The following is a 22357-nucleotide window of genomic DNA, read 5'->3' on the forward strand; positions in this document are numbered from 1 at the left end:
AAGTCCATTCATCCATTTTCTCTGAAAAATATAGAGAAAAAAAAAAAGAAGAAATGTGCTGTAGCGTGTCCAAAAGTTATACATTTCAACTTTCCAACATGTCCTTTGGTGTACACTTCCAATCTGTCTTGCCCAGACCACGTCTAAATGGGGTGATCCAAGGACATCCTCATCACATCTCAGTGTGAAGGAGCAATAACTGGACTCACCTTGATGTCTCAACTGTTAATGAGGCCACCATCGACTTTGTCACGTCAGTTTTTTTTCTTTTTCTTTATTCTTCTTAATTGGAAGCTCCACATGCTGGTGAAAGATAGATTTATCTTAATGGAACCTGACTCATGCATGTAATGCACTCCACTGGTGTAAACCAACACTGTGTCCATCTTTCCCTGAAAGTAGTAAGTTCAGTAAGGCTAACAGAAAATCTGATGACCAAACAGTATGGTGTACTTTAACTATTGATAATACTGCATAAGATTTATTAAAGTACACTAAATGAAATTTTATTCACACAGATTTTGACTATTTGTGTGTATTTGCTACAAACTTCCAAGGTCCTGCAACAGAGTCTAAAAATACACACACCTGTACTGAAAGTCCACCTCTGGGGTGACAGTGCTATTACAGTTTGTGACATTTGGTGTTATGTAACATGAGTTACATTAATACTAATGAGAATTATGCTGTTATTAGCAAATGCATTGCTTTTAGTGCTTTACACACAGTATACACAATGCATCCAATACATCAATGTTTTCATGTGTACTATGTATCTGACAAGCTCACACTAAACTATTTTAAATGTGTCTTTAGTGCGTCTCACCAGATTTAACTCTTTTTATTTGGTGACAATGATTTTACAGAGAGATAATTTCCATCCTGCATCTCTGAATGGTGAGGGCTCGTGATAAAAAGGCTCATAAAGTTCTTTCTGCTATGATGAGCAATTGTACAATTTGCATATAGCTAACCTTTGATGTAGTACCTCCCTGGAGATGATTGTAACAACTAAACAGCATATTACAACAAGTTAACTATGAAAAAACGATCTCTACATGCACTCTCATTTTCACTTCTTTAAGGAAGTCATTTAACCTTGTCAAACTGCTTTAAGAAGGTACACACTGTTAAACAACTTTAAACAGAACAGGCTTTTCTGCCTCAGATTTTCTAACATAATGTAAGCATGAGGAGGGAAAATAAAGAAATTCAATGAATTTATCGTTTCACTTTTTGTAATAAAGAAATATGCTTTTCAGGTTTTATAAATTGATGAAGTGTACCAGCAGCTTATAACCTCTGATTTTGTTCCACACAGGCTTACAGACGCTGAGGGACACTGAGTTCAGAATGACACCAGAGAGGTACCAACACTAGACATAGATGCAGAACTGTGGCATATAGTTCCACCTCTTGGGACAAAGCTTAAAAGTTACAGGCCCTACTTATGACTCATGAAATAAGCTGCTTCCTCTCAGAAGTTCACCTTAGGCAGAGTCCTATACAGTTCCAGTTTTGTCAGTGAATCTTGGATTTAGAATGCAACGCTGAATTGCTGACTGGGCAAAGTGGGCAACTGCCCATGGGCCAAAAGGTGCCATCCTAATGTCCGTCAACTGGCATGGGGATATGGAAAACACAACATGACTAATATGATCAGGGCCTTGAGGTAAGTCATGCTTCATTATCTAAAATTGGGGCTCTGTTTTGCAGAGGATCACTGTGTCATAAATCTTAATCCTAATATAAGATTAATCAAATTACTATACAGCAGTCCATGTAGTATTCCTGCAGAGGAAATTCATACACATTGCACAAAGGAGAGAAGCTCGGTTTTGCCTGAGGACCTTTAGGTTATTGCAGCCATGGTGCAATATATGAAGTTTTTTTATTTTCATAAGACTTTGTCACAAAAACTCTATAATGTCCTACCCTGGACAGTCCCTCTGCAGCAGAAAAAGACAGTTCCATTGTCTGCACAGCGGATCTTTTTAGCCCCAGATCAAGGCAGGACATTGGCAGAACTCCAACAACAAGAAAGCAGGAGATTTAGGGAAGGAAAAGTCGGCCCTCATTTTACATAGGGAGAAAGAGGAGGGAGGAGCAGGAGAAGGAGTAATGTTGTGTTTCTGCTATCTTGAAGTAGGTCACGTACACAGTGCTGCATTTGTCATAAGTGACAGCCCTATTAATCATGGAAGGGGCAGTGTCAATGCCCAATGGCTTTGCTCTGCAGGTGGGTTGTCCCTCTGGATGCCAGGGCTCCAACCTCGGTGTTCTACCCCTGTTCTCCCTACTTTACTTCCCCTCTTATCCCTCTGTACTGCGGTGCTCTGAAATGGCTCTCCTTGCATGCCCTCTGTGCACATCCGACTCTCACCTCTTCCTTTTTCCAACTCCAGTTCCCTCTTTTCCTGCCCTTGGAACTTTTCGCTAAATTTGCTGCACTGATTTTCCCATCGAACAGCTGACACTCTTGCCTCAGGTTTTTCTGACTCTTTCTCTCCGTCTTCTTATCAGTTTGTCCCTCTTTCTTTCTCCACTGTCCAACATTATCCATCTCTTCCCCAGATGATGGCTCTGGCTCTGGTTTAAGATACTCAGCAGGACCTGCATCAGCAATCAGCCAGTTTGCACTCCAGGCACTAACACATTTGGGTTCCCAGGTGATTTCACCAACCTTGTTCTACTCACACACCTGTCTCTCCATTCCATCTACTACTCTCTGTGTAGAGAGTTGTTAGTACAGGCCTTAAGGGAGAAAGATGTTGAGCGAGATGCCTGTGTAACTGTCTGTTTGATTGTCTGACAGGAGGTCTGTATACTAATGTATGCAGGAACATGGGATATGGTGAGATATGACTAAGGAAGAGTTTTGACACTTCTGAATTACTTCCATAGCCCACAATTGATATGCAACACACTGTATTTTAATTCAGAGTAATAATGAAAAAAAAAATTATATTACATAAATCACAAGGGACAGTGCCAGCCAGCCAATTTATACTGTACCCATGCATTTCGAATGCCAATGTTTTTCATGAATGTTAAAGGGACATTATATAATAATCTATAATCAAGAAGTCCTTTAATTGACATGCAGATATTATTATAAAAACATCTGCAAGTGGGTCCTCTTTGGTAGTCATGTAATAGCAGATACACACAAGGCATGTCATGGCAATAATTCTTGTAGATGATACATATGCAATCCACTGCCAAAAGGAAAGCAGCATCTTAGACCAATATAAATGAGCACTACAGCCAACTACAATTTTAATGTAATTTTACCTATCAGGTAATCATAAAACATACTACCAATTGGACAGTCATAACATCGTAACTTCATTCAGTGTGGGCAGAAACAAAAGTAAAACATCTTGGTCTTGTTCATCTTGTTGGTCTTTTACTGTTAAAATAATCACCAACTTTGTTTGATCTAAATAAAACCTTAATTCACACACATGGACTCTTTTTTAGTTGCTCTGCTCAGTTGCACACTGAGGGAGTCACACAGCCAGGTTTAGACAAGGTGGAATAGCAACACAGCAAGGGAGTGTGACATCAATTTCTGCTCAGAATACCATGGGAAACAGTCTGCTGCTATATTAATGTTTTTAATCTCATACATATATATATATAACCTTTAAGCGTTTTTGATCTTAGAAAGAACAAAAGTGCTGTTCCAACGCAACAATGTATGCAACAATTGACAGTAAAACAACAGTATTTCCACAGGGCCAGTTTAACAGTAGTTAAACTGCTGTGCCAGTCAGGTGATTATTTTTTTGAGTAGCAAGTAATTTAAGATTAGCATTTATCAAAAGTGGAGAAATCGACTCCAATAACTCCAAAAGTTATAGTTCTTAATATTAAATGTTTTCTACTTGTACATGTGTTAAATGCAGTAAATAAGTTGTGTAGGTGTTGAGGATTTGGATTTATTTAATGACACATATGACAAATATGTGTTGTGTCACAAATTAAACACTGTGGCTCTATATATATATCTCTACAGTGGCTCTATTAAAACAATCAAACCAATCAAACCTACATAACAAGCTTTTTCAATGTCACCATGGAGATGTTACCCTCAACGATAAAATTTAGTCTATGACACTAAAACAAGATGTCGTGTCTTCTAATACTGTCCTCTGTTTATGTATATTTATTTGTGTGTCTGCCTGTGGGGATGGGTGTCCTCATCACCGCAGTTGATAGTGTTACATATTTCAGTCAGATTCCACGGTCATATATCTGGGTGCATTTGAGACCCGAGATAAGGAGGGATTTATGAAGGCAGCCCTCTGCTAAGTCAAGGTGAACACCAGAGATATGATGCTTCTGTGTGTACGTGTGAAAGCGTGTGTGATTCAGTGTTTGTGCGAGAGAGCACAAATGCATGATAGAATGTTACACCATACACATGCATGTCTGATTGAGTGTGTGTGTGTGTGTGTGTGTGTGTGTGTGTGTGTGTGTGTGTGTTAACCATTGCCTTATTTTCAACTTAACTATTCCCTCTGTGAAATGCCTGTGAACGATTTGATGCCTTATAGTGCCTGAAATCCATCCTTTTAATATCTCAATATCACTTTATTCTTCCATTCATTCTTTTTTCCCCCCACCAACTTAATCTTTCTCAAGGCCACAGGGCTGAAGCCTTTCCCAACATGCATTTGGCAGAAAGCAGGAAGACCTGTAATAGACTAGTGATCTTTTTTTAGCTGTCTCTTTTAGGTGACTCAATGTGTGCAATAAATCTAGGGATTAAATTCAAGTCTCACAACTATACAGACAGATAAGCTCATTTTAGCATAATTTCTTCACCTGATGTTATCAATGACTGGCACTAATTTCATTTCATTCAAAGGTGTTGCACTTTTCACTTAAATGTATTTTTTTTAACTATGTTTGAGGCTAAATTTAACCTCATGCAGCCAATATAATATGCTCCAGAACCTAAACTTGTTTTTATTTAAAATAATAGCGATGCATTCTAATTTTAAGTATGGAAAAGGCATCAACTGCAGCGGGTTGTGCATCATTAAAAACACTTTTTAATTGTTAGTACTGCCCATTTGATGTTTGCTAAGCTATCGTTAATGACGTGTTTCTTTTCCATCTGTCACTTCTTATGAGTAGGCGGAGGATCATTAGACAATGCATTACTGCTAACTTTTTCTTTTTATATGGGTCAGTTGCCAACTTAGATTTTTTTGCCTTAAAGAAACTCCACCTTTTCTCACCATGCTTTCCAACAATCATGCAAGGATTATCATCTAACCGTGGGCCCAAGGCAGAAATTCACTTAGGGCCCTTACAAGCATATACACTCTACCAGAGCAAATGATCTTATCTACAGTGAAATATGTTCTACCTAAGCCACAGGCTTCCTCTGGACTTCTATAAGTTATCAGTGCATTTCCTTTGCTTCAGGTTTATGCTTTGCTGACTCACCTGGAGTGTGATTTTTCATGTTGAAATAATGGGAAACATTCATTTCCACCCATTTAAAAATTTAAAAATGACTATGTGTCACTTAGTGATAAACCCACAGAGAATAACGTGTTTCCTGTAATTACTGTTAATGACAAAACCAAAGTACAGTTGGGAGAGTATCTGAGGTGATATTTTAAGTCATACCTTGTACTTGGGGGTCAGATGCTTTTGGTTCTCTGTAAAGTTGTTGTGAATTTTATTGGGTCACAGAGGTTTGTAGAGCGTTTCAATCAACGCTACAAAGAACAATGGTTTTCTGAACTGAGGACTTTTTGGGAAAGTTGTATAGGTGATAGTAGAAAAGTAAGTACGATTGGAGACATCACTGCAGAGGAGAATAGTGTTGGATGATGTATGTCACTCCCTATTGTATGTCTCTCTCTCAGCCCTCCTCCCCATCCACCGACACACTCCTAAGTGAGGAGGATCGGACCACACAGCACACAGCGACTCCTGCCTCTTCGCATTTTGTTATTTCATTGAAGAGTTTCTCTCTTTTTCGACTTTTCTTTTCGGTCTCTCAGATGCCCTTGTCTTCCCTGTCACATAACTTTAGTCTCTGTCTTGTTTTAACCCCTTTCCCACAGAAGAAACTCTGAAGACTTTATCTACTTTATATATCACTCATTACTACAAGGCATGCAGAGAAGTGAAGAGAAAGATTAAATAGTGAGTTTGGAGGGAGATCGCAAATGTGTAACTACATTGTTGTTGGTGCATCTGATAAACGCCCAAGATGTTTCTATAAGTTGGGTTTTGCTCATAAAGTGAGTATAGAATACAGACAGAACTTTACATCTATCACTGTATTTGTGATAATGTTCCACTCTGTCAGTCAAGTGACAGCCAACGGAAAGCAGAGTGAGACTCCACAAGGGTTTAATTCTTCCAAAAACATATTGTGTTCAGCAGTACTGTCACATTCATGTCTTCTTATGGCCCATTCAACTAAAACAACAGTTACTTTCATACTAGGATTGACACTTGAGGGACTTTTTTTATTTTGAAAACAATTGGAATACAGTAAGTTAATAGACAATAGCACTCCATGAGAACTATATTGTCCTTTATCTGTCCCATGAGTAACGACTGTGTCTGACTGCAGGTTTCTAATTAACAGCATTTTGTATTTTTGTGTCACAGTGTGTGAATTCAGTTGTTTTTGCTATCACATAATGGAATTCCCTCCTGTACAGTACTATCCTGGACAATATTCAAACCACTGGTGATTCTGATGACAAAATACCATTTTCCTACAAAGGTATATGGAAAGAACATTTCCACCATGGGAGTACAGCATAATTGGAACACACTCTCACACACACTGAACTTATTCACCAAGTTGGTCAATGCCCTTTGCTAAATGGGCAAAAAAGGCACCCCTGTGCATGCTTTATACTATTTATGTCTGACTGAGGTGACGCTAATGACTACTGTTAACAATGCCCATGCTTCTAGCCTGTGGTTATTGACTGTAGGCCCATTAGCACACATTGCAGCTCCCTCACTTGCTAGCCCTTTTAGCTCTTTACATCATTTTACTTTGTTTTATACATATATAATACTATCTTTAATACGGGGTGCAAATGGATTTGATGCACATTTTTTTTTACCAATCGAGCATTTCCCTGCAAAATAAATAATGTCCAATCAACAGTAATTATAGTAATATACGCAATATAACGTTCTCATTCAAATTTAAAACAAAAATCAGCTAATTTTGACTTTTTTGAGGAAAATGCCCATTACTTTAGTCACATTTATGTTCACATTTTAATATTTTGGTCTTCACTCATACCAGCTAATCCTAGTGCCTGGGGAAAATTGTGAAAGATGCTGAATCTCCACACCTTCATTCCATAAGAATTAGTTCCAAGTGATTTGTTACATAGTACAAAGTTTTCTGTTGTTGTGTCAACTATATATATTGATGTTTCGATTTTGTGTAATATTGTTTTCTTACACTAGCTGTATCTATGTATTAATGTCATGTATCACCTGGCCTCCTGTGAATGAAACTGTATTGTATTCATCACCTTGCTGTTTTGAATTAATAAGTCTTTTATTACAATAATCAAGACTGGTTGGGGACATCAGATCGATACTACATCTATGTAACCTAGTAGTATACTTTGATTTGAGTTATGTTTTTTAAGCGTTCTTTAGAAAGACTGAATTGTTGAATGAGCTTTTACCAAAGCTTTAGCTTGAGTTGATTTCATTGGGTTCATTTTAGAATGAAATAAATTTATACTCATCAGATTATATGGTTATGGTACTAAACAGGGCAGTAAAGGTCAGAGAGATGATTAAAACCTAAACTTAAACGTCAGCTAAAGTTGAATTAAGAGGCCCCTCCTTACTCTTGCATTCGTTATCGTGACGAGCTAGATGGTGGCTGCCAGCTCCCGTGCACTCATGTGACAAATACCAAATTGTTCACCCAGAGCATGATGGGATTACTGACATCCAGGAAGAGGTGGGTGGCACAGCAGGCAAAATTCAAATAAACGAAATGTGATCCAGAAAAGTATTGCTAAATTACACCTGGAGCCCTTTGAGCATGTTGTGTAAATAGATTTAAAATGTAGCCTATTATGGTTGTTGTTGAAATAAAACTCTAATGAGACCCATTTCACTCGTCCCAACTGTTACATTCATGAAAGAATCGGAACAATGGATCCATCCACCCGCAACTACCAGACTGTGGGAGGTGTCAGCAGCCCATGCCACCCATTTCTGTGTTCAGTCTGGCAGTTAAGAGTCAACTCTTTTAATTTATATCATCTAATCAAGCAACCTTGAAAGTACCTCTCCTCTCACTGACCCGCATAGATGATCGTCACTAATCATCATTGCTTTTTTCCTTCCAATTAACTGCGCCTGAAGCCAGCTGCTTCCAGCACCTGACAGTAATCCCAACCACCAACAAAAACCATGAGAGCTCATAACTGGGCATCAACACCAGATTGAGTCTACACCATTAGGTTGGTCCCTAAACTCTACCTATATATACATACTTTGAAAGAGTTATTAGTGGATGCAATTGTTCCCTGAAGAGATCCAAAAGCACAGTCCTAGTGCCTTGTGCAACTCATTCAGGAAACACTGCCATTGTAAACCCAAAGATGAACTCTATTTTTGGAGGATTATCATTTGATTTGTCTAACTGTAGACTGTTAAAGCCTCATATTAGCATATTGCATTTTTGCACCAAATAGTAACTGCGGACTCTTTTCCCCAGTACACTGAAATTGCTTTCGGGAGGGATTTCTTTGTGGGCCACAGAAATAATTACTGTATTGGGGGGGGGGGGAAACATCAAACCTCAGTTCTCCTGATCTACATTCATTTCATTATTGATTTATTTGTTTGTTTTTACTGAAGTTGAATTGTGGCAGTTACATTGGCTGGCCAATTGTTAATCTGGTTTCTTGTTCAATCCCTGGCATTGGTAGAAAAGGGCATTCAGGCTGTTATATGCATCTGCTTTAAGTCACTGCTGCTGTCCCCATGAGCAAGACACAGAATTCTCCACCTTATTTATGACCCTGTCGTGTGACATTTCTGACCAAATGCTTGGGAATGGGTAAACTCACAATGAAGATTTGATCTTAGTTCTTTCTTTAAGATAGATCAGTGTTTTTTTGTTTAAACTGGCCCACCTGTCATGATAGACACAGTGTCAGAAAAGGAGCAACTGCACACCATAATGACAAATTCAGGTAATAATGTGTGCAGATTATGAGCAAGCAAACACAGTGACACAATTATTAGCAAGCAAAACAAAGATTCTTTTTTCCCTACCTGCCTTCTACCTCTACCTCTACCTCTCTCTCTCTGTGTGCTTCTATCCAGTTAGATACTGTTTGAATAATCACATTCCCTGACATGAGAGTGCTATGTAATTAACCTATGAGATTCTCGCTGTTGCAACGTGCCTCCTGCCTGCCTCAGTGGCCTCTTCTGGTGGATTATTACTGCCATCTTCTGGACTAACAAAAACCTGAATATCCCCACAGTGAGAGAAAGACGTGACAGAGGAAGTATTTGACATGTTAACCTGCATGTATTCCTGAGAAAAAAAAACTCTGTCTCTATGTTTTATAAATCTAAGAACAAAAAGGGGAACACACTGGGTTTTATATTTGTAGCTTATATACATGTCTAATTATTTATTTATGCCTGCAAAAGAGGACATTTCTCAACTTCCATATTCACTATAAATTCTTGAAATCAATCATTTAAACATCTCTTCATTGAACTAAAAAAACAGAAATATATTTGACAGCACAAGTTGATTTCCTAAAACTCTTATTCAATCTACTCATGTTGCATGACTACACATACACTTGGAGATACTCTGTACTGTTACTCTTACTGTCAACAAATCCCACAAAAAGACCAAAATATTGTCAGCAAAGCCTGATATTGCTTAATCCTACTCTGTTGACTAAAAACACACCAATGACCCACATTGCATGCAACACCTTCTGACTATCTATCCACTGTTACTAGTGTTAGATTGCTAGAGTAACCTGGCCGCTGCTATACCCTTTGCACTTTCTTACTTTCTCTTTTCTCCACTTTTTCCACTTTTCCATCCTTTTTGTTTTTTGTGGCTGCCTGAGAGGACAACACCTCATTTTCCATGTCAGGATTGGAGTTTTTGCTTCAAAAACAAACTGAAAGTCACAGTGAGCAGGTGGAGGACGAGAATGAAACAGGTTCAGAGAGGAGAGGTTTGCAGGTTTATATCATTGCACCGGTGCAACCCTGCGATGTCAGATCAATTATTCTTTGGAAGCCCCCTTCGATTCTATGGGACCACAAGTGGTGTCCTGTCTTGCTTGTCCATAAAATACACATTTCTTCTTCTTTCTTTGGTTATTTTTTTTTTTTTACTTCATTGATACATGACAGTGATGCTCTTTTTTTTCTCACCATTCTCTGTTCAGCTGAGTGTTATCTCAGCAGGGTAGCAACTCGTATTCAGTTAAACAATAATCATCTCTGTGAAAAGGTTTATTTTGTGTCTTTGTAGATACTACTTTTTCTCTGCCTGGTAGACAGGTGTATTAGTATCAATTTCTATCTAATTATGTGTGTAGTAGGTGCTTACCAAGGCTAATTATACATTGAAGCTGCATTGAAGGAGTTTTATCTTGGAACCGTGATGTAAAAACACTGTAATTATAGATAATGTGGGTGTAATTAGGTACTTCTTAATGAAGAGAGTTTAAATGAGATGTTGCTTCGATGGGAGCAGGAGCTAGATAAGACTGAGAGAGTTTTTGAACTTACTTCTAATGCATTGTCCTCACTTACTTCTCTGTATAGGAGCTTGCAACAACCATCTTTGATGTGAAAACAGAGGGGTGTTGTTTGCTCATCAATGCAACCCCAATGCAACTGTAGGCTAATCAATCCAGTAGCTGCAGAGTCAGACACCTGGGATAAATTCCATGATCTTGGTCTCATTTCAGGTGCCGAACATCATACGCATGCAGCTGCAATGAAGTCTTACTTCTAAGCAAGCATCAGCTTTTAAAAAAAAAAGATCATGTTACTCTATCTTTCTTCTGCCTCCCAGCTAGCATCAGATACCAGTGCAGGATATGTCACCAGCACTAGTATCTGACCACCATGTTTTTCAGCAGTGACTTCACTTTCTCTTAATTCATTTATTCCCCTGCTCCACTTCATCTCTCGCCACATAGCTCTGCCTTCTTCCTCATCAAAGCAAAGGGTTGTGATTTAGCCACCCTCCCCTCTGCGTTTGATATTCTCACTTTCTTCAGCTTTGATCCATCAATCATGAAACCGCACTTTGATCCGTACACGATTGACCATGACATGTGGGGACATTCATGAGCTTGGCCTATCACTTTCAGCGCAGTCTCTATGTCCAGTCCTGCACACTTAAAGTGCTTTGGTCCATGAAGTTTAATCTCTTTCCAATAGTTTTACTGCATTACACTGTTTTCACTCCTTCGCCCCCACTATTTGTTGTGTTATGGGCTTTTTTTTTTTATTCTCTCAGAATGGCGGAAGAAATGTGACAGGTTAATGGAAATGTGACAGGTTTAAGTGTCAAATGGAGCCATTTGTTTGAACACAAAAGATAAGATGCACAGCAATTTTTACAAAAACGGTTCCAAATGCCAACTTTTATAACATTAAATCATTGTCAACAGGATAAAGCATTGCTGAGGGATAAGACATCTCCCTCTGCACCTCATATACCATTTTTGTACTTGTGGGAACCTTGTTGAGTGTAGCCAACCTCAAGCTGTGTCAAATACACACATCCATTGTAGAATATCAGTCTGGAATAACATTGCAAGCTGTTTCTTTGATTTGATGCTGGTCTATGCTTTTGAGGCTGATGGACCTTATGATTCCAGTCACATCTAGTCTTCTGCCTTGTTGTCTGTCTGCTCATTGCTCAGCCTGGCTTTTAACTTGTATCGTAGGCTCATGGGAATTTACCGAAGGAGTGAAGGACATGGATCGACATTTGTATATTTTAAAGGATATGCTCTGCCTAAATGTTGTTGTTTTGTTTCCCGAAGACCCAGAGAGAGACAGAGATGTGTGACCAGACTTCAGTCCATCTACTAACGCCCCTTGAAAGCCCTCCCTTGGCAGACATGAAAATGCTTTTAGTTGAACACATTAATCAGACTTTGGTGCCCCCTATCTGCTGCCGCCAGTGTCTCAGAGTTCATCCCCTGCCCTATGGCGCTTTATTTGTCTGCACAGGCTGGCTAAACACCTGCTCCCCAAACCCCACGAATATGTTTACAAATCAGCAGAGCCAAGTGGGTGTGACTGGGCCACTGAGTTGAGAAAGCTGATTTAGATCCGCTGAGCAGTTCCGATCCATCAACAGACCACAGAGCCTTTTCACAAGCCTGTTTTTGTGAGATGTTCCTTTCACCTGAGCAGCAGAAGGAGGTGCAGTAAAAATGAAATGAAAGAGTAAGTCAGGCTCATGCCCAGTGACCGCTCAGCCTGTAAAAGGGTGAAATATCACTGCGTTCTTTCGATACTTTGTCTGCCAACAGTTCTCAGCTGCAGCGCCTTCAACCTTCATAAGGAAAAGCCTTGCGGAGTGCTTTTTCTTTACAGATGACAGGGGCCTGAATGTCATTTGATGCAGACCTGGCGATTTACTGAAGGAACAAGAGGGAAAGGAAAGGGGAGTCAGGAGAATTAGAATGTATTTCAGGTCTGAGGCAAGTGGTGCATTGCTGCAACTCACATCTCAGGGAAGGAGGGACTTTAAAGGGGTGTGTGTGTGTGTGTGTGTGTGTGTGTAGAGGAAAGCAGTTGGGCGGGGGAGGCTTTTGCAGCAAACTGTTGCTAGGAAACACTTGTGGCATCTCTACTCCTTCTCATTGAAATGCCAGAACTAACTGACAGAGAAGCTGGAGTGAAATGTCAGTCCTATCCTCCCAGGAGTTTGAAGAATGTGGCGCATGTTTCTATTTAAGTATCCATGTTTATCAAAGGGTTCCCATGGAGTCAACACAAGCCTTTCTTCTTTCTGCCGAAGCAGAGAGTGTTTGGGATGCATGAACGCCGGCTTGAGCTTCTGTTGCTTCTTTCTCATCTTCTGTTTGTCTGATTGGCTCCCTCTCATTCTGTCTATTTTTTCACCACCTCCCTCTGTCGTCCCCCTCCTCACTCACCCACTCCCTATTCTCCTATCTCTAATTATTCTCCCCTTATTCCCTTTCTTTTATTGGTCTCACTCGCTCCCTAATTCCCTCTCTCCTTTACAAATTCCGAGCCATATGCTCTATCAGTGTAATCCTCTGCCCTGATATTTGATTATCAAAGCTGCCTGGCAGAAAAAAAGGTTCAACTCTCTACCGGCCACTATTGAGTCCATTCCCCTACACACAGTAAATTGTAATTCACGGAGAGTAACCGGCTCTGAATTAGAATAAAAGCTTTCAGATTCTACTGTGACCTCATCTGCACCACAATACACCAGTAGATTAAGATACACTTGGACATACAGATGAAGAGAAATTTGAATAACGATACAAAGATCAAATAATCTTTCATTTCTGGACTTCATTTCCATTCAGCTGGGGTACAGGAACAACACATTTGTTCTTGATATTAATTAAAATAAGAACATATTTGCTAACTTTTATCAAATATGAGTCATCTTCATGCTCATACCAGCTAAAACTGGTTTCTTTGTTTGCCAGCTACTTTGTAAATAAGCATAGCATCTCTGATGAAGACAAATAAAATAATGGACAAGCTTTACCACACCCAATCAGATGGCTTGCCTTTGCACAGTTTCCCTTTGCATCTTTGACTGTCATCACTCACTCTTAAATACCTTATGCTTCATGACATTCATGCATGTTCTGTACCCACATTTCACTTTCCCACTGGGGGGTGATGAGATTTCTACCACTGATTGACTTCCATTACATTGTGTAAGGGCCTTTAAGCTAATTATCTTGTAATAGATGCCAGCCTCATGCAGAGTAATGTTGTTGTTTTGTCTTCTTAAAGATTTGACAGCATGAGGGCAGAACAGTGAGACTTTCACTGCATATATTAATAGGTTTGCATGGGGGGGGGTATATATTATAAAGCCATGAATGTCCTTTGTCATTGTTTTCATTGCGCATCTATGAAAAACTCAGATAACCTTTTTGGACTGGCACAAGAAATGATATTTCACTTTACATTATACTAACTGTCTGACATGCCTGTGAACATAATCCAGGCAGCAATTACATTTCCCAACTCAATGTAATTTGCAGAACCAAGAAGTAATACATAAACGTAATTTTTAGGTGACAGGTTTGCAATATAACATGAGAGATTGTAATAAAATATCCCTCTAAGTGAAATGAACATTATGATAAAAGTTAGAATCTATAAACATCACATTATTACATTACCTGGTTATTCGTCTTCTTCTTATTATTATCATTATTCTAAATTAGTGCAGCAGTGTTTCTGCATGATCATTTACTGTCTAATACATATATTATACATAATATAGATTATTTTTAGTCATAAATGTAAATATGAGTGCCATATGAGGCTGCAATGGTACATGAGCATTAATTGTACTCATTGTACGATGAATACTCAAACATGGTAACATTGCAAAGTAAAATGAAACTCACTCTAACTCATTTCAGATGGAACTGAACTGGTTATTTGTCCAAGCCTTACTTCCAGCTGCTTCTTCTCAGAGGTCAATGACTAGCTATGTGTAACTTTCAGTATAGCAACAAAAAGTCAATAAAGTGAGCCTTTTCCAGCTAGTAAATGGGTGTGTTCTCTCAAGGCCAATATCAATATTGACAGTGGGGGGACGTCCTGTGGCCCAGGCCCGCAGCTTCCAGAGCAGGCTGGTTTTCCAACAGTCCCTGCTTTGTGTTTCTACCCACTGCGCCAGCCATCACACTGCAACTTCTCCATAAGACTTGTATGTATAGTTCCATTTTTTTTTTTCACTAGAAAGTCAGAAAATTGGTATTTGGTGTGCTTTTGTTTTATACTTGATATTTGAGATGTTTAATGTTGTAAAAACTGAGTTAGTATGCAAGAAAATGCCTCAGATGTTATTGTTATGATGGAATTTGTATGTAATAACCCTAATAAACATAATAACCTGCTACTTTATATGAGACATTTACCTGACTCAATGGAATAAGTTTTCTGTTTTCTATTTTTATTTTGTAGATTTCTGAGCTCTCACTATGATGATGAAAATGCCGTTGAGGGTCCATCTCATTGCAGCTCTGCTAATATGCTGTAAGTAGCCTTCTTACACTTACCATGAATCATAACCTATCCATGCACATAGTATTCCTGGTCTATTGATGTACGGTAACTGTATCATATTGACCAACCAAACACAAACACAGAGACACATGCACAACATGTCTACACACAACCACGTACTATAATCATGCATGCGGAGACACACTCATGTTTAGTACACACAGTAATTTGACATTCCATTGTACACTAATAACAATCCTATTATAGAAACAATAAATGGTGTCGAAATATCTGCATGCCCCTGGAGATTACCATGAACTGAGACCTATTAGCAGACTGTAAACTCCTGTAAACATAAACCTTGGGGGGTTCGGGCCTATTGCTGGAGTTACTGTGTGTTGGCGCAAGTGGATGAGACATTTAAAGCATGATTGAATGCTTAATGCAACATTGCATAATTGCATCTAACTGCAAAGCTTAAGGCACACTCTGACTGTGAGGGGCTGTTGAGCTAAATGAAAATGAGAGAGCCATTTTGTTGTGTAGCTATATAATGATCCACACACACAGTGGACGCAACTCTCAATCTGCAATTGAATGTGAGGCACCAAGAAGTCTGTATGTGAAGTATGTTGGTTGCCCTTTGCATTTAAGCAACAATAAGGCCCCAGTTTCAGAGTGCAAATATGAACAGTTGTATATGTGTATTTGTTATGATTATATTACTTATGATCAAAAAGTCGTGGGTTGACAGCTTTGATAACAGCCAAACTTCAGTTAAGTCCAACAACACAAGACGTGGCAGCCAGCTAATGTTACTTACTTATCCAACAGCAAGAAGCCCAGGTTGGTGACTGTCTTTGAACCTTTGATGTCACAAAACTAAACTAAAAAGTCAGTCAGAGACTGAGACTCTTGTCCAGTTGCTTCTTGCTCGGTCACGCTCTCCTTTTCTCTTATCTTCCTCCATCAATGTCCCCTCGGTCTTTACACCTCTGGCATTACGTCCATAGAGGCTGCCAAACCTGGTTACATAGACCACTAGCCCAGCTTGGCTCCACTCCCAGTCTGCATCCCCTGAACAACTCCTCCGGTCCTCCAAGCTCACAGTCCGGGCATCCAGGCTAACAAATTGTGCTGACATTAGCTAACAGCAGCTATAGTTCGCTGCAGTTTACTTTACTGTCCCCCAGGAAACTCTGTCAGTTTCCGATATTTGAGGCAGCCAGAGGACATCAGAGAGAATACAGAGGCTATTCTTCCATAAAATATGCAGTTTCGCCAGAATCTGAAAACCTTTGGTTTGTTTGTGCTAGTGCACAAACTTACAGTACAGAGTATGAAATAACAGGTTTGATTATTCCTCCTCTGTAAGTCGCTTTGGATAAAAGCGTCTGCTAAATGCAATGTAATGTAATGTAATGTAAAATGATTTTAAACCTGTTATTTTATGGTAGAAAAGTTAGAGTGTTGCTTTAATCTGCTCTGTCGTTGACTCATTGACTGAGTATGCCTCATTTTGTTACTTAAAAGATTAAAAGTAACAGTTTGAAACAATGCATCTGCCATATACCCTCTTTTTCCAGGTTTTTTTTTCTATTCCTTGTCACTAACTATACCCAAATTCTTCCTTTGTGTCTTCTATATATATATTCACCAGAACACTCAAACAATGCCCAACTCCTTTTTTTAAAGCTATTCAACTTTGTCTAAAGAAACAGAAATGCTCTAACAGCCACTTTAAAACAATTTGACTTAAACAAACAAACAAAAACAAAAAATAGAATGTTCACATAATGAAACATTATGTGAACATTTGATAAGCATTACAATCCCTTTGCATAATTCATTGTGCCTCAAAATGCCCCATAATATAGCAACCACCGAGCAGTGTACTAAAAATCATTTAGCAAAACACCAGTAAAACTCTACTCCGACCAAATATTGCTCAGGCAACAGGCACACTTACATTTTTGTCATTTTTGAAAATTGCTTTTCCATGCCACAGCCAGCTATCCTGCTCGACTTTCTCTCTGTCATTAAGGCCTTCTACTGATAAGCAGCTTCTTTCAATCACTGAGCCCAGCATGTGTTCCTGTGCCAGGGCTGCATGATTGAAATATTTTTTGAGGTTAATAAAGTTAATGAAGATCAAAGACTCATGTCTGGGCAGGATAATTAGTATTCTGTCAGAACGGAAACACACCATGAATAACTGAACTATGACTCTGTCTGTCTATATGGACAAGTAACACAATTCTCAACAAGTGTTCCCAGGTGGTGAGCTAAGACATACCTAGAGACTCGCGTCTAACAAAAGTACTTCAAAAACATGATCAAAATCAAGTTCTATGAACTCATTCAAGTTTTTTTCTATTAGCATCCATCAACTGTTAATGTCTCAAAGGTGTGCTTTTTAGCATTCTCTGTAACATTACAGAATTTTTGTGGTACTTTATAGCAATCAGGAGTTAAGTGTGACTTAGAAATGTATTCAATTTGCTTCAGGATCAGAAAGTTTAATTAACTGAGTAGTAATTTAGTTTCCTTTCTTTTTGATCATGTGAATGACGTGTGATACGGTGAACGGTCTTGCAGTAAATCCTACCTTAAAATATACCTTGATGTTAGAATGTTTATTTTTTTGGACTTTTTTCAACAGGTGTTGATTCAACTACTGTATATCATCATTTTGGAGGCTACAGTGTGTGGTGCTGTTGAATTGTACTGCATTATATTGACAGGTGTTTCAATTATTTGGTCCACTCTATTTATATCAGTGACGTTGGAATAAGACTGTGTATGATGCATGATGCATGATGCAACAACAAACATCTGTATGATGCAACATAGTTCAGCAGAACCACAAACTACAAACACAATTGAATGTACAGTCATTTGAGTACAGAGAGTAAAATCATTTCCAAAACTCCCAAACTGAAGGTAACTGTACCCTTCATCTCTTTTCAAGACGTTCTGTTAATTTGTGCTTTGGAGCATGAAGGAGGGAAAGGTGAAGAATTGCAAAGCCCCGAAAAGGATGTTGGCAACAGCATCAAGGTGAGAAGAAATGACACAACGGCAAATGATGGGAAACCTAAGGCTATAACTCCAAGAAAGAAGGTCAAGAAGACTGGAAGTAAAAAAGCTTCAGTGGGATCAAGAAGTGACATCAGCTGCACCAAACTGGGAGGCATCTGCCAGCCTAGCCGATACATCTGCCAAGGCAGATACTTAAAAGACAAGTGTTCGGGTGCGAAGACGCGGCAGTGTTGTATGCCAGGTATTGTGACACAGTTACACATGAATGCACACATATGCAAACATTACAAAGGCTTAGTCAAGGTGAGAAATCTCCAGCACATGCTCTACTTCAGACACACAAATATCTGATTTTTTATTTTTTTTTTTTTTGCCAAATAGGGATTAAAGGATTGTGTACTGCTTTTTTCTGTCAGAGTCATGGAAATGTGGTATTGTGGGTGTGAGTTTATATCAATGTCTGACACCACTGATATAAAAAAAAACATGAATACATGACATTTGAATAGTGTAATTTTTGCTGCAGTTTGGCTTATTTCCACATGAATGGTACATGAGATGACTCAGGCTTTGTGGATGTGTGATTTTTATGCTTGGCTACTATTGGTTTGACATACTTTTGACTGACTTTGTAGTTGGAGCCTGGAACATCCTTTGTGCTGGACACCACAACAACAGAGTGAGGGCGTGTGATGTGCATGGCTGTGGAGCTTTCAACTCCAGAAGGTGATTCTTCCTGGTCTTATTTTATGCTTAAACCTCAAGATGATTTATGCTTCTATACAGATGAGTGGATAATGGTTAATACTCTAAACCTTCATCTTTCATCCATTTGTTCCTTTTCCCCACACCCATATCATTTCCTGACCAGGCTTTGACTGCATGTCAACCATATGTGTGACACTATTTCTGACTTTGAACATCATATACCTTTATTACCTTATATATTAGGAGGCACATGAGGAAATCTTTGTCTCCTTTACAATGGCAGAGTGCTCCTACCCTCCTAGTGTTTGATACTTTAAATTAGGGTCTGTAGCAAATATGAACTCAATGAATAGTTTCATGTATTAAAACTTCATGGGTGGAATTGAGAATTTTTGACTGGGGTCCCCCATGAACAAAACATTTTTCAAACAAAAAATGAAACGTCAACGTTGATTGACAAAGTCAAAAAATAAATGATAGCATAAGCACCTGTGAAATACATGAGCTATACCTCTAGGGTCTGTGGATACCCCAGTTGATTGATCAAGCTGTTCTGAAGACATGATGACAGCTCCACATCACAGAGAAAATTAATTAAGGATTTTAATTTTAAGAATCATTTACTGTAAGGTGATGCCATTGCAAGGCACAGCTCACTTTTACCTACCAGATCTATTATCAGCCTATACTGAGGACAAGAAACTCCATTGTTTTATAGATGATTCCTCTGGGTGGAGGTCCTTGCAGAGAAGTACTAGCCAGACAGTGTTGAAATATGACTAATTGAAAGAGGCCATCTCTTATGTTTAATTCCAATCTTATCTGTCATTTCTCTTACAGAGTTAATGGCCTACATAAAGCTGTGGACTTGGTGTGTGATGACTATGGCATTGTCAACACTCCATTCTCAGGATCTCTGGCGGGTCCAGTGAGTCGGAAAGACCCTGCTGGGAATCAGTATGATGGGGTCAAACTTCTTAATGATGGTAAGGAGGACAAAATGTCAATACAATACTTGAAAGTGAGTGCAGCAGGGAAATAACTATTTAATCAGTATTTAAAATGATAGAATCCAGATCTTCAAAGTGCTATTTCAACCAACACTGACATATAAACTAATGTTAAAGTCAGTACTTTTGAGGACATCTGTCTATTAAATAAAAGAAAAGTAAACAGTTTAGAGTCTACAGCTACATGTAGCAGCACTGTGAGACTGTAATACTCATTGTGAGGAAGGATTGGTTGGATAAACCACGATGGTGCTAGATAAAAAGTCACGGGGTCATGAAAGCTCCCAAAGACCATAAATGCCTGCAACAGTTCTCAAGACATTTCACTAAATCATAGATTTGAATCTGTTGGTGGTACTAAAGGAGAAGTCAGGGGATCGCCAATGGCAGTAGGAGTTAGTCTCAGGGAACCATGAACGTTTAGACCAATAATTTGTCTGAGCTATGCTCCATGGGTGTCATTCCAAATGTCATGATAACCCATAGCTGTTGAGATATTGTAAAAGTTGATTGACACATTAGCCCTGTTTTCTGGAAATTATATTTAGATGAATACTGCTATTTCTATAACAAAAAAAAGCAACTGCAGGTTTTGTTAAACCACTTTAATGTTGTACTATGACCCCTGCAAATAAATTCCTGTAATCTATAGTGTATAGACAATGGCTCGGGCAAAGGCGATTTTAGGTTATTATGGTGTAGGTGTTAGATGGGGATGAAAGGAAGAAGAAGAGTGATTTAAAGGGATTAGTCATGGTGCTGGAGTTGTGACTCCATAGCTTGACTGTAAGACCGGGACCCAGCTGCATGTGAAACGCCATCAAAGGCTGTTCGTGAGTAATGACCCCCCACTAAGGGCCATCATTACAGAACAAAGCAATGCCTCAGCGTTTGTGTGTTTGTGCCTGGCAGAGGAATGGACACATGCCTTTGCAATGTACAGTATGTGTGTGTGTGTCTGTACATGTACTTGTGCGAGTGAGTGTATTTTGAGAGCATCCTGCGTTGATAAGACACTGCAGTGACGGATAAACATCATTAGTCCTCATTCTGCCTCTACCCCTAATTGAACTGTATTATCAGAAGAACACATGTACTGTCAGCTCCTTTCATCTCAGGGTAAAGCACAGGCATGATTAGACATCACAGAGACACATTACCTCGCCACGATATCCACATTAATCCTGAGACACTCATCATTAGGAGCTGGATTTAATGATGGTTTTGAGTTGTAGACTAGCCTACTTTGGGGTTGTTTGTTTCTACTTTGGCATCTTGCTTGTTTTTGTCTACAGAATGGTGAAAAAGAGTAAGACAGGGTCTTAACTCTGTTTCATTTATCTATTTGAGAGGTACTATCTATTTGCTACTGTAATGTTTCTTCTTATTTTACACTACCTTTAACCTGTGGTGTGGAAACACCTTTCTAATGGTGTGCACTCTTTCCAGAAACCGGAGACAGAAAAAATCTGATTAATTTCTCACAAATTTACCCCATGAAGGTAAAGTGATAAGACCAACCTGACTTCACAGGTATAAATTAGCCTAAACTCCCAAAAATATTCCTAGTGGTGTCAGTAAGCAGAATGGAGTCACTCTTGGCATTTGCACAATCTCTTTCTATTCCCAAAAATGTTATGAATACCCCTGAATTATTGAAGGAAATAAAAACCATTCAACAGGTCCATACAGGAAATAAAAGGGGATTTATATCCTCCAAACTATATTTTTTTCTTTCTGTGTCACCCAGTGCACTGTGTTAAGATCTTCAACATCCGTCCTTATCGTTACATCGGCCCGGTGTCTCAGGGAGAAGCTTTGGGTTATCTGTTGCCACTGCAGGACCGCTTCTCTGGCATCACATCACACCTGGAGCTGCAAATGTGTGACGGCACTGACCCTTCACCTTTTATATAACTTCCCACCCCTTATTTTTTATACCATTGTTACGTTTCATATGACCTCTCAGCACTGAAATTACCTGTAAGTCATCACCTTTAATACAAAGTGACTTTCATCTTTTATGCAATCTGTAACCTCTCACCTTTTGACCCACAAGCCTGCTGATTACTGCACCCTGAAATTGATTTTTCTTATTCTTTATTCGACAGCTGATATTTGTTCATATCATATTAAAATCTAGTCTATGATACAACAACTAATTCGTTATCCTCTAGGGAATATAGCCTTACAAGTTTTTGGTCTCTCTAATGACAGCATTTCAAAAGCCAATGTCTCATATTATGGAAACTACATTGGTTTTTTTTCCCCTAATGACAGCAATTTAAGTACACTATTCTTACTCATGATGTGACTGA

The 22357-nt window shown here is 39.0% G+C and overlaps 1 protein-coding gene across 1 annotated transcript; it reads left to right on the forward strand.

Moving 5' to 3' along the window:
* Positions 1-2123: 2123 nt before the first annotated feature.
* Positions 2124-22094, forward strand: LOC104917810 (leukocyte cell-derived chemotaxin-2). The gene is made up of 8 exons (XM_019264553.2): positions 2124-2239; positions 2575-2669; positions 14840-14980; positions 15238-15309; positions 18251-18562; positions 18957-19047; positions 19870-20015; positions 21790-22094. The coding sequence occupies exons 4-8, from the start codon at positions 15255-15257 to the stop codon at positions 21954-21956; spliced, it is 771 nt and encodes a 256-aa protein (XP_019120098.1). The 5' UTR covers positions 2124-2239; positions 2575-2669; positions 14840-14980; positions 15238-15254; the 3' UTR covers positions 21957-22094.
* Positions 22095-22357: the final 263 nt, after the last annotated feature.

The sequence above is a fragment of the Larimichthys crocea genome, chromosome XXII (genome assembly GCF_000972845.2).
Source record: "Larimichthys crocea isolate SSNF chromosome XXII, L_crocea_2.0, whole genome shotgun sequence".
In the NCBI taxonomy this organism is placed as follows: Eukaryota; Metazoa; Chordata; class Actinopteri; family Sciaenidae; genus Larimichthys; species Larimichthys crocea.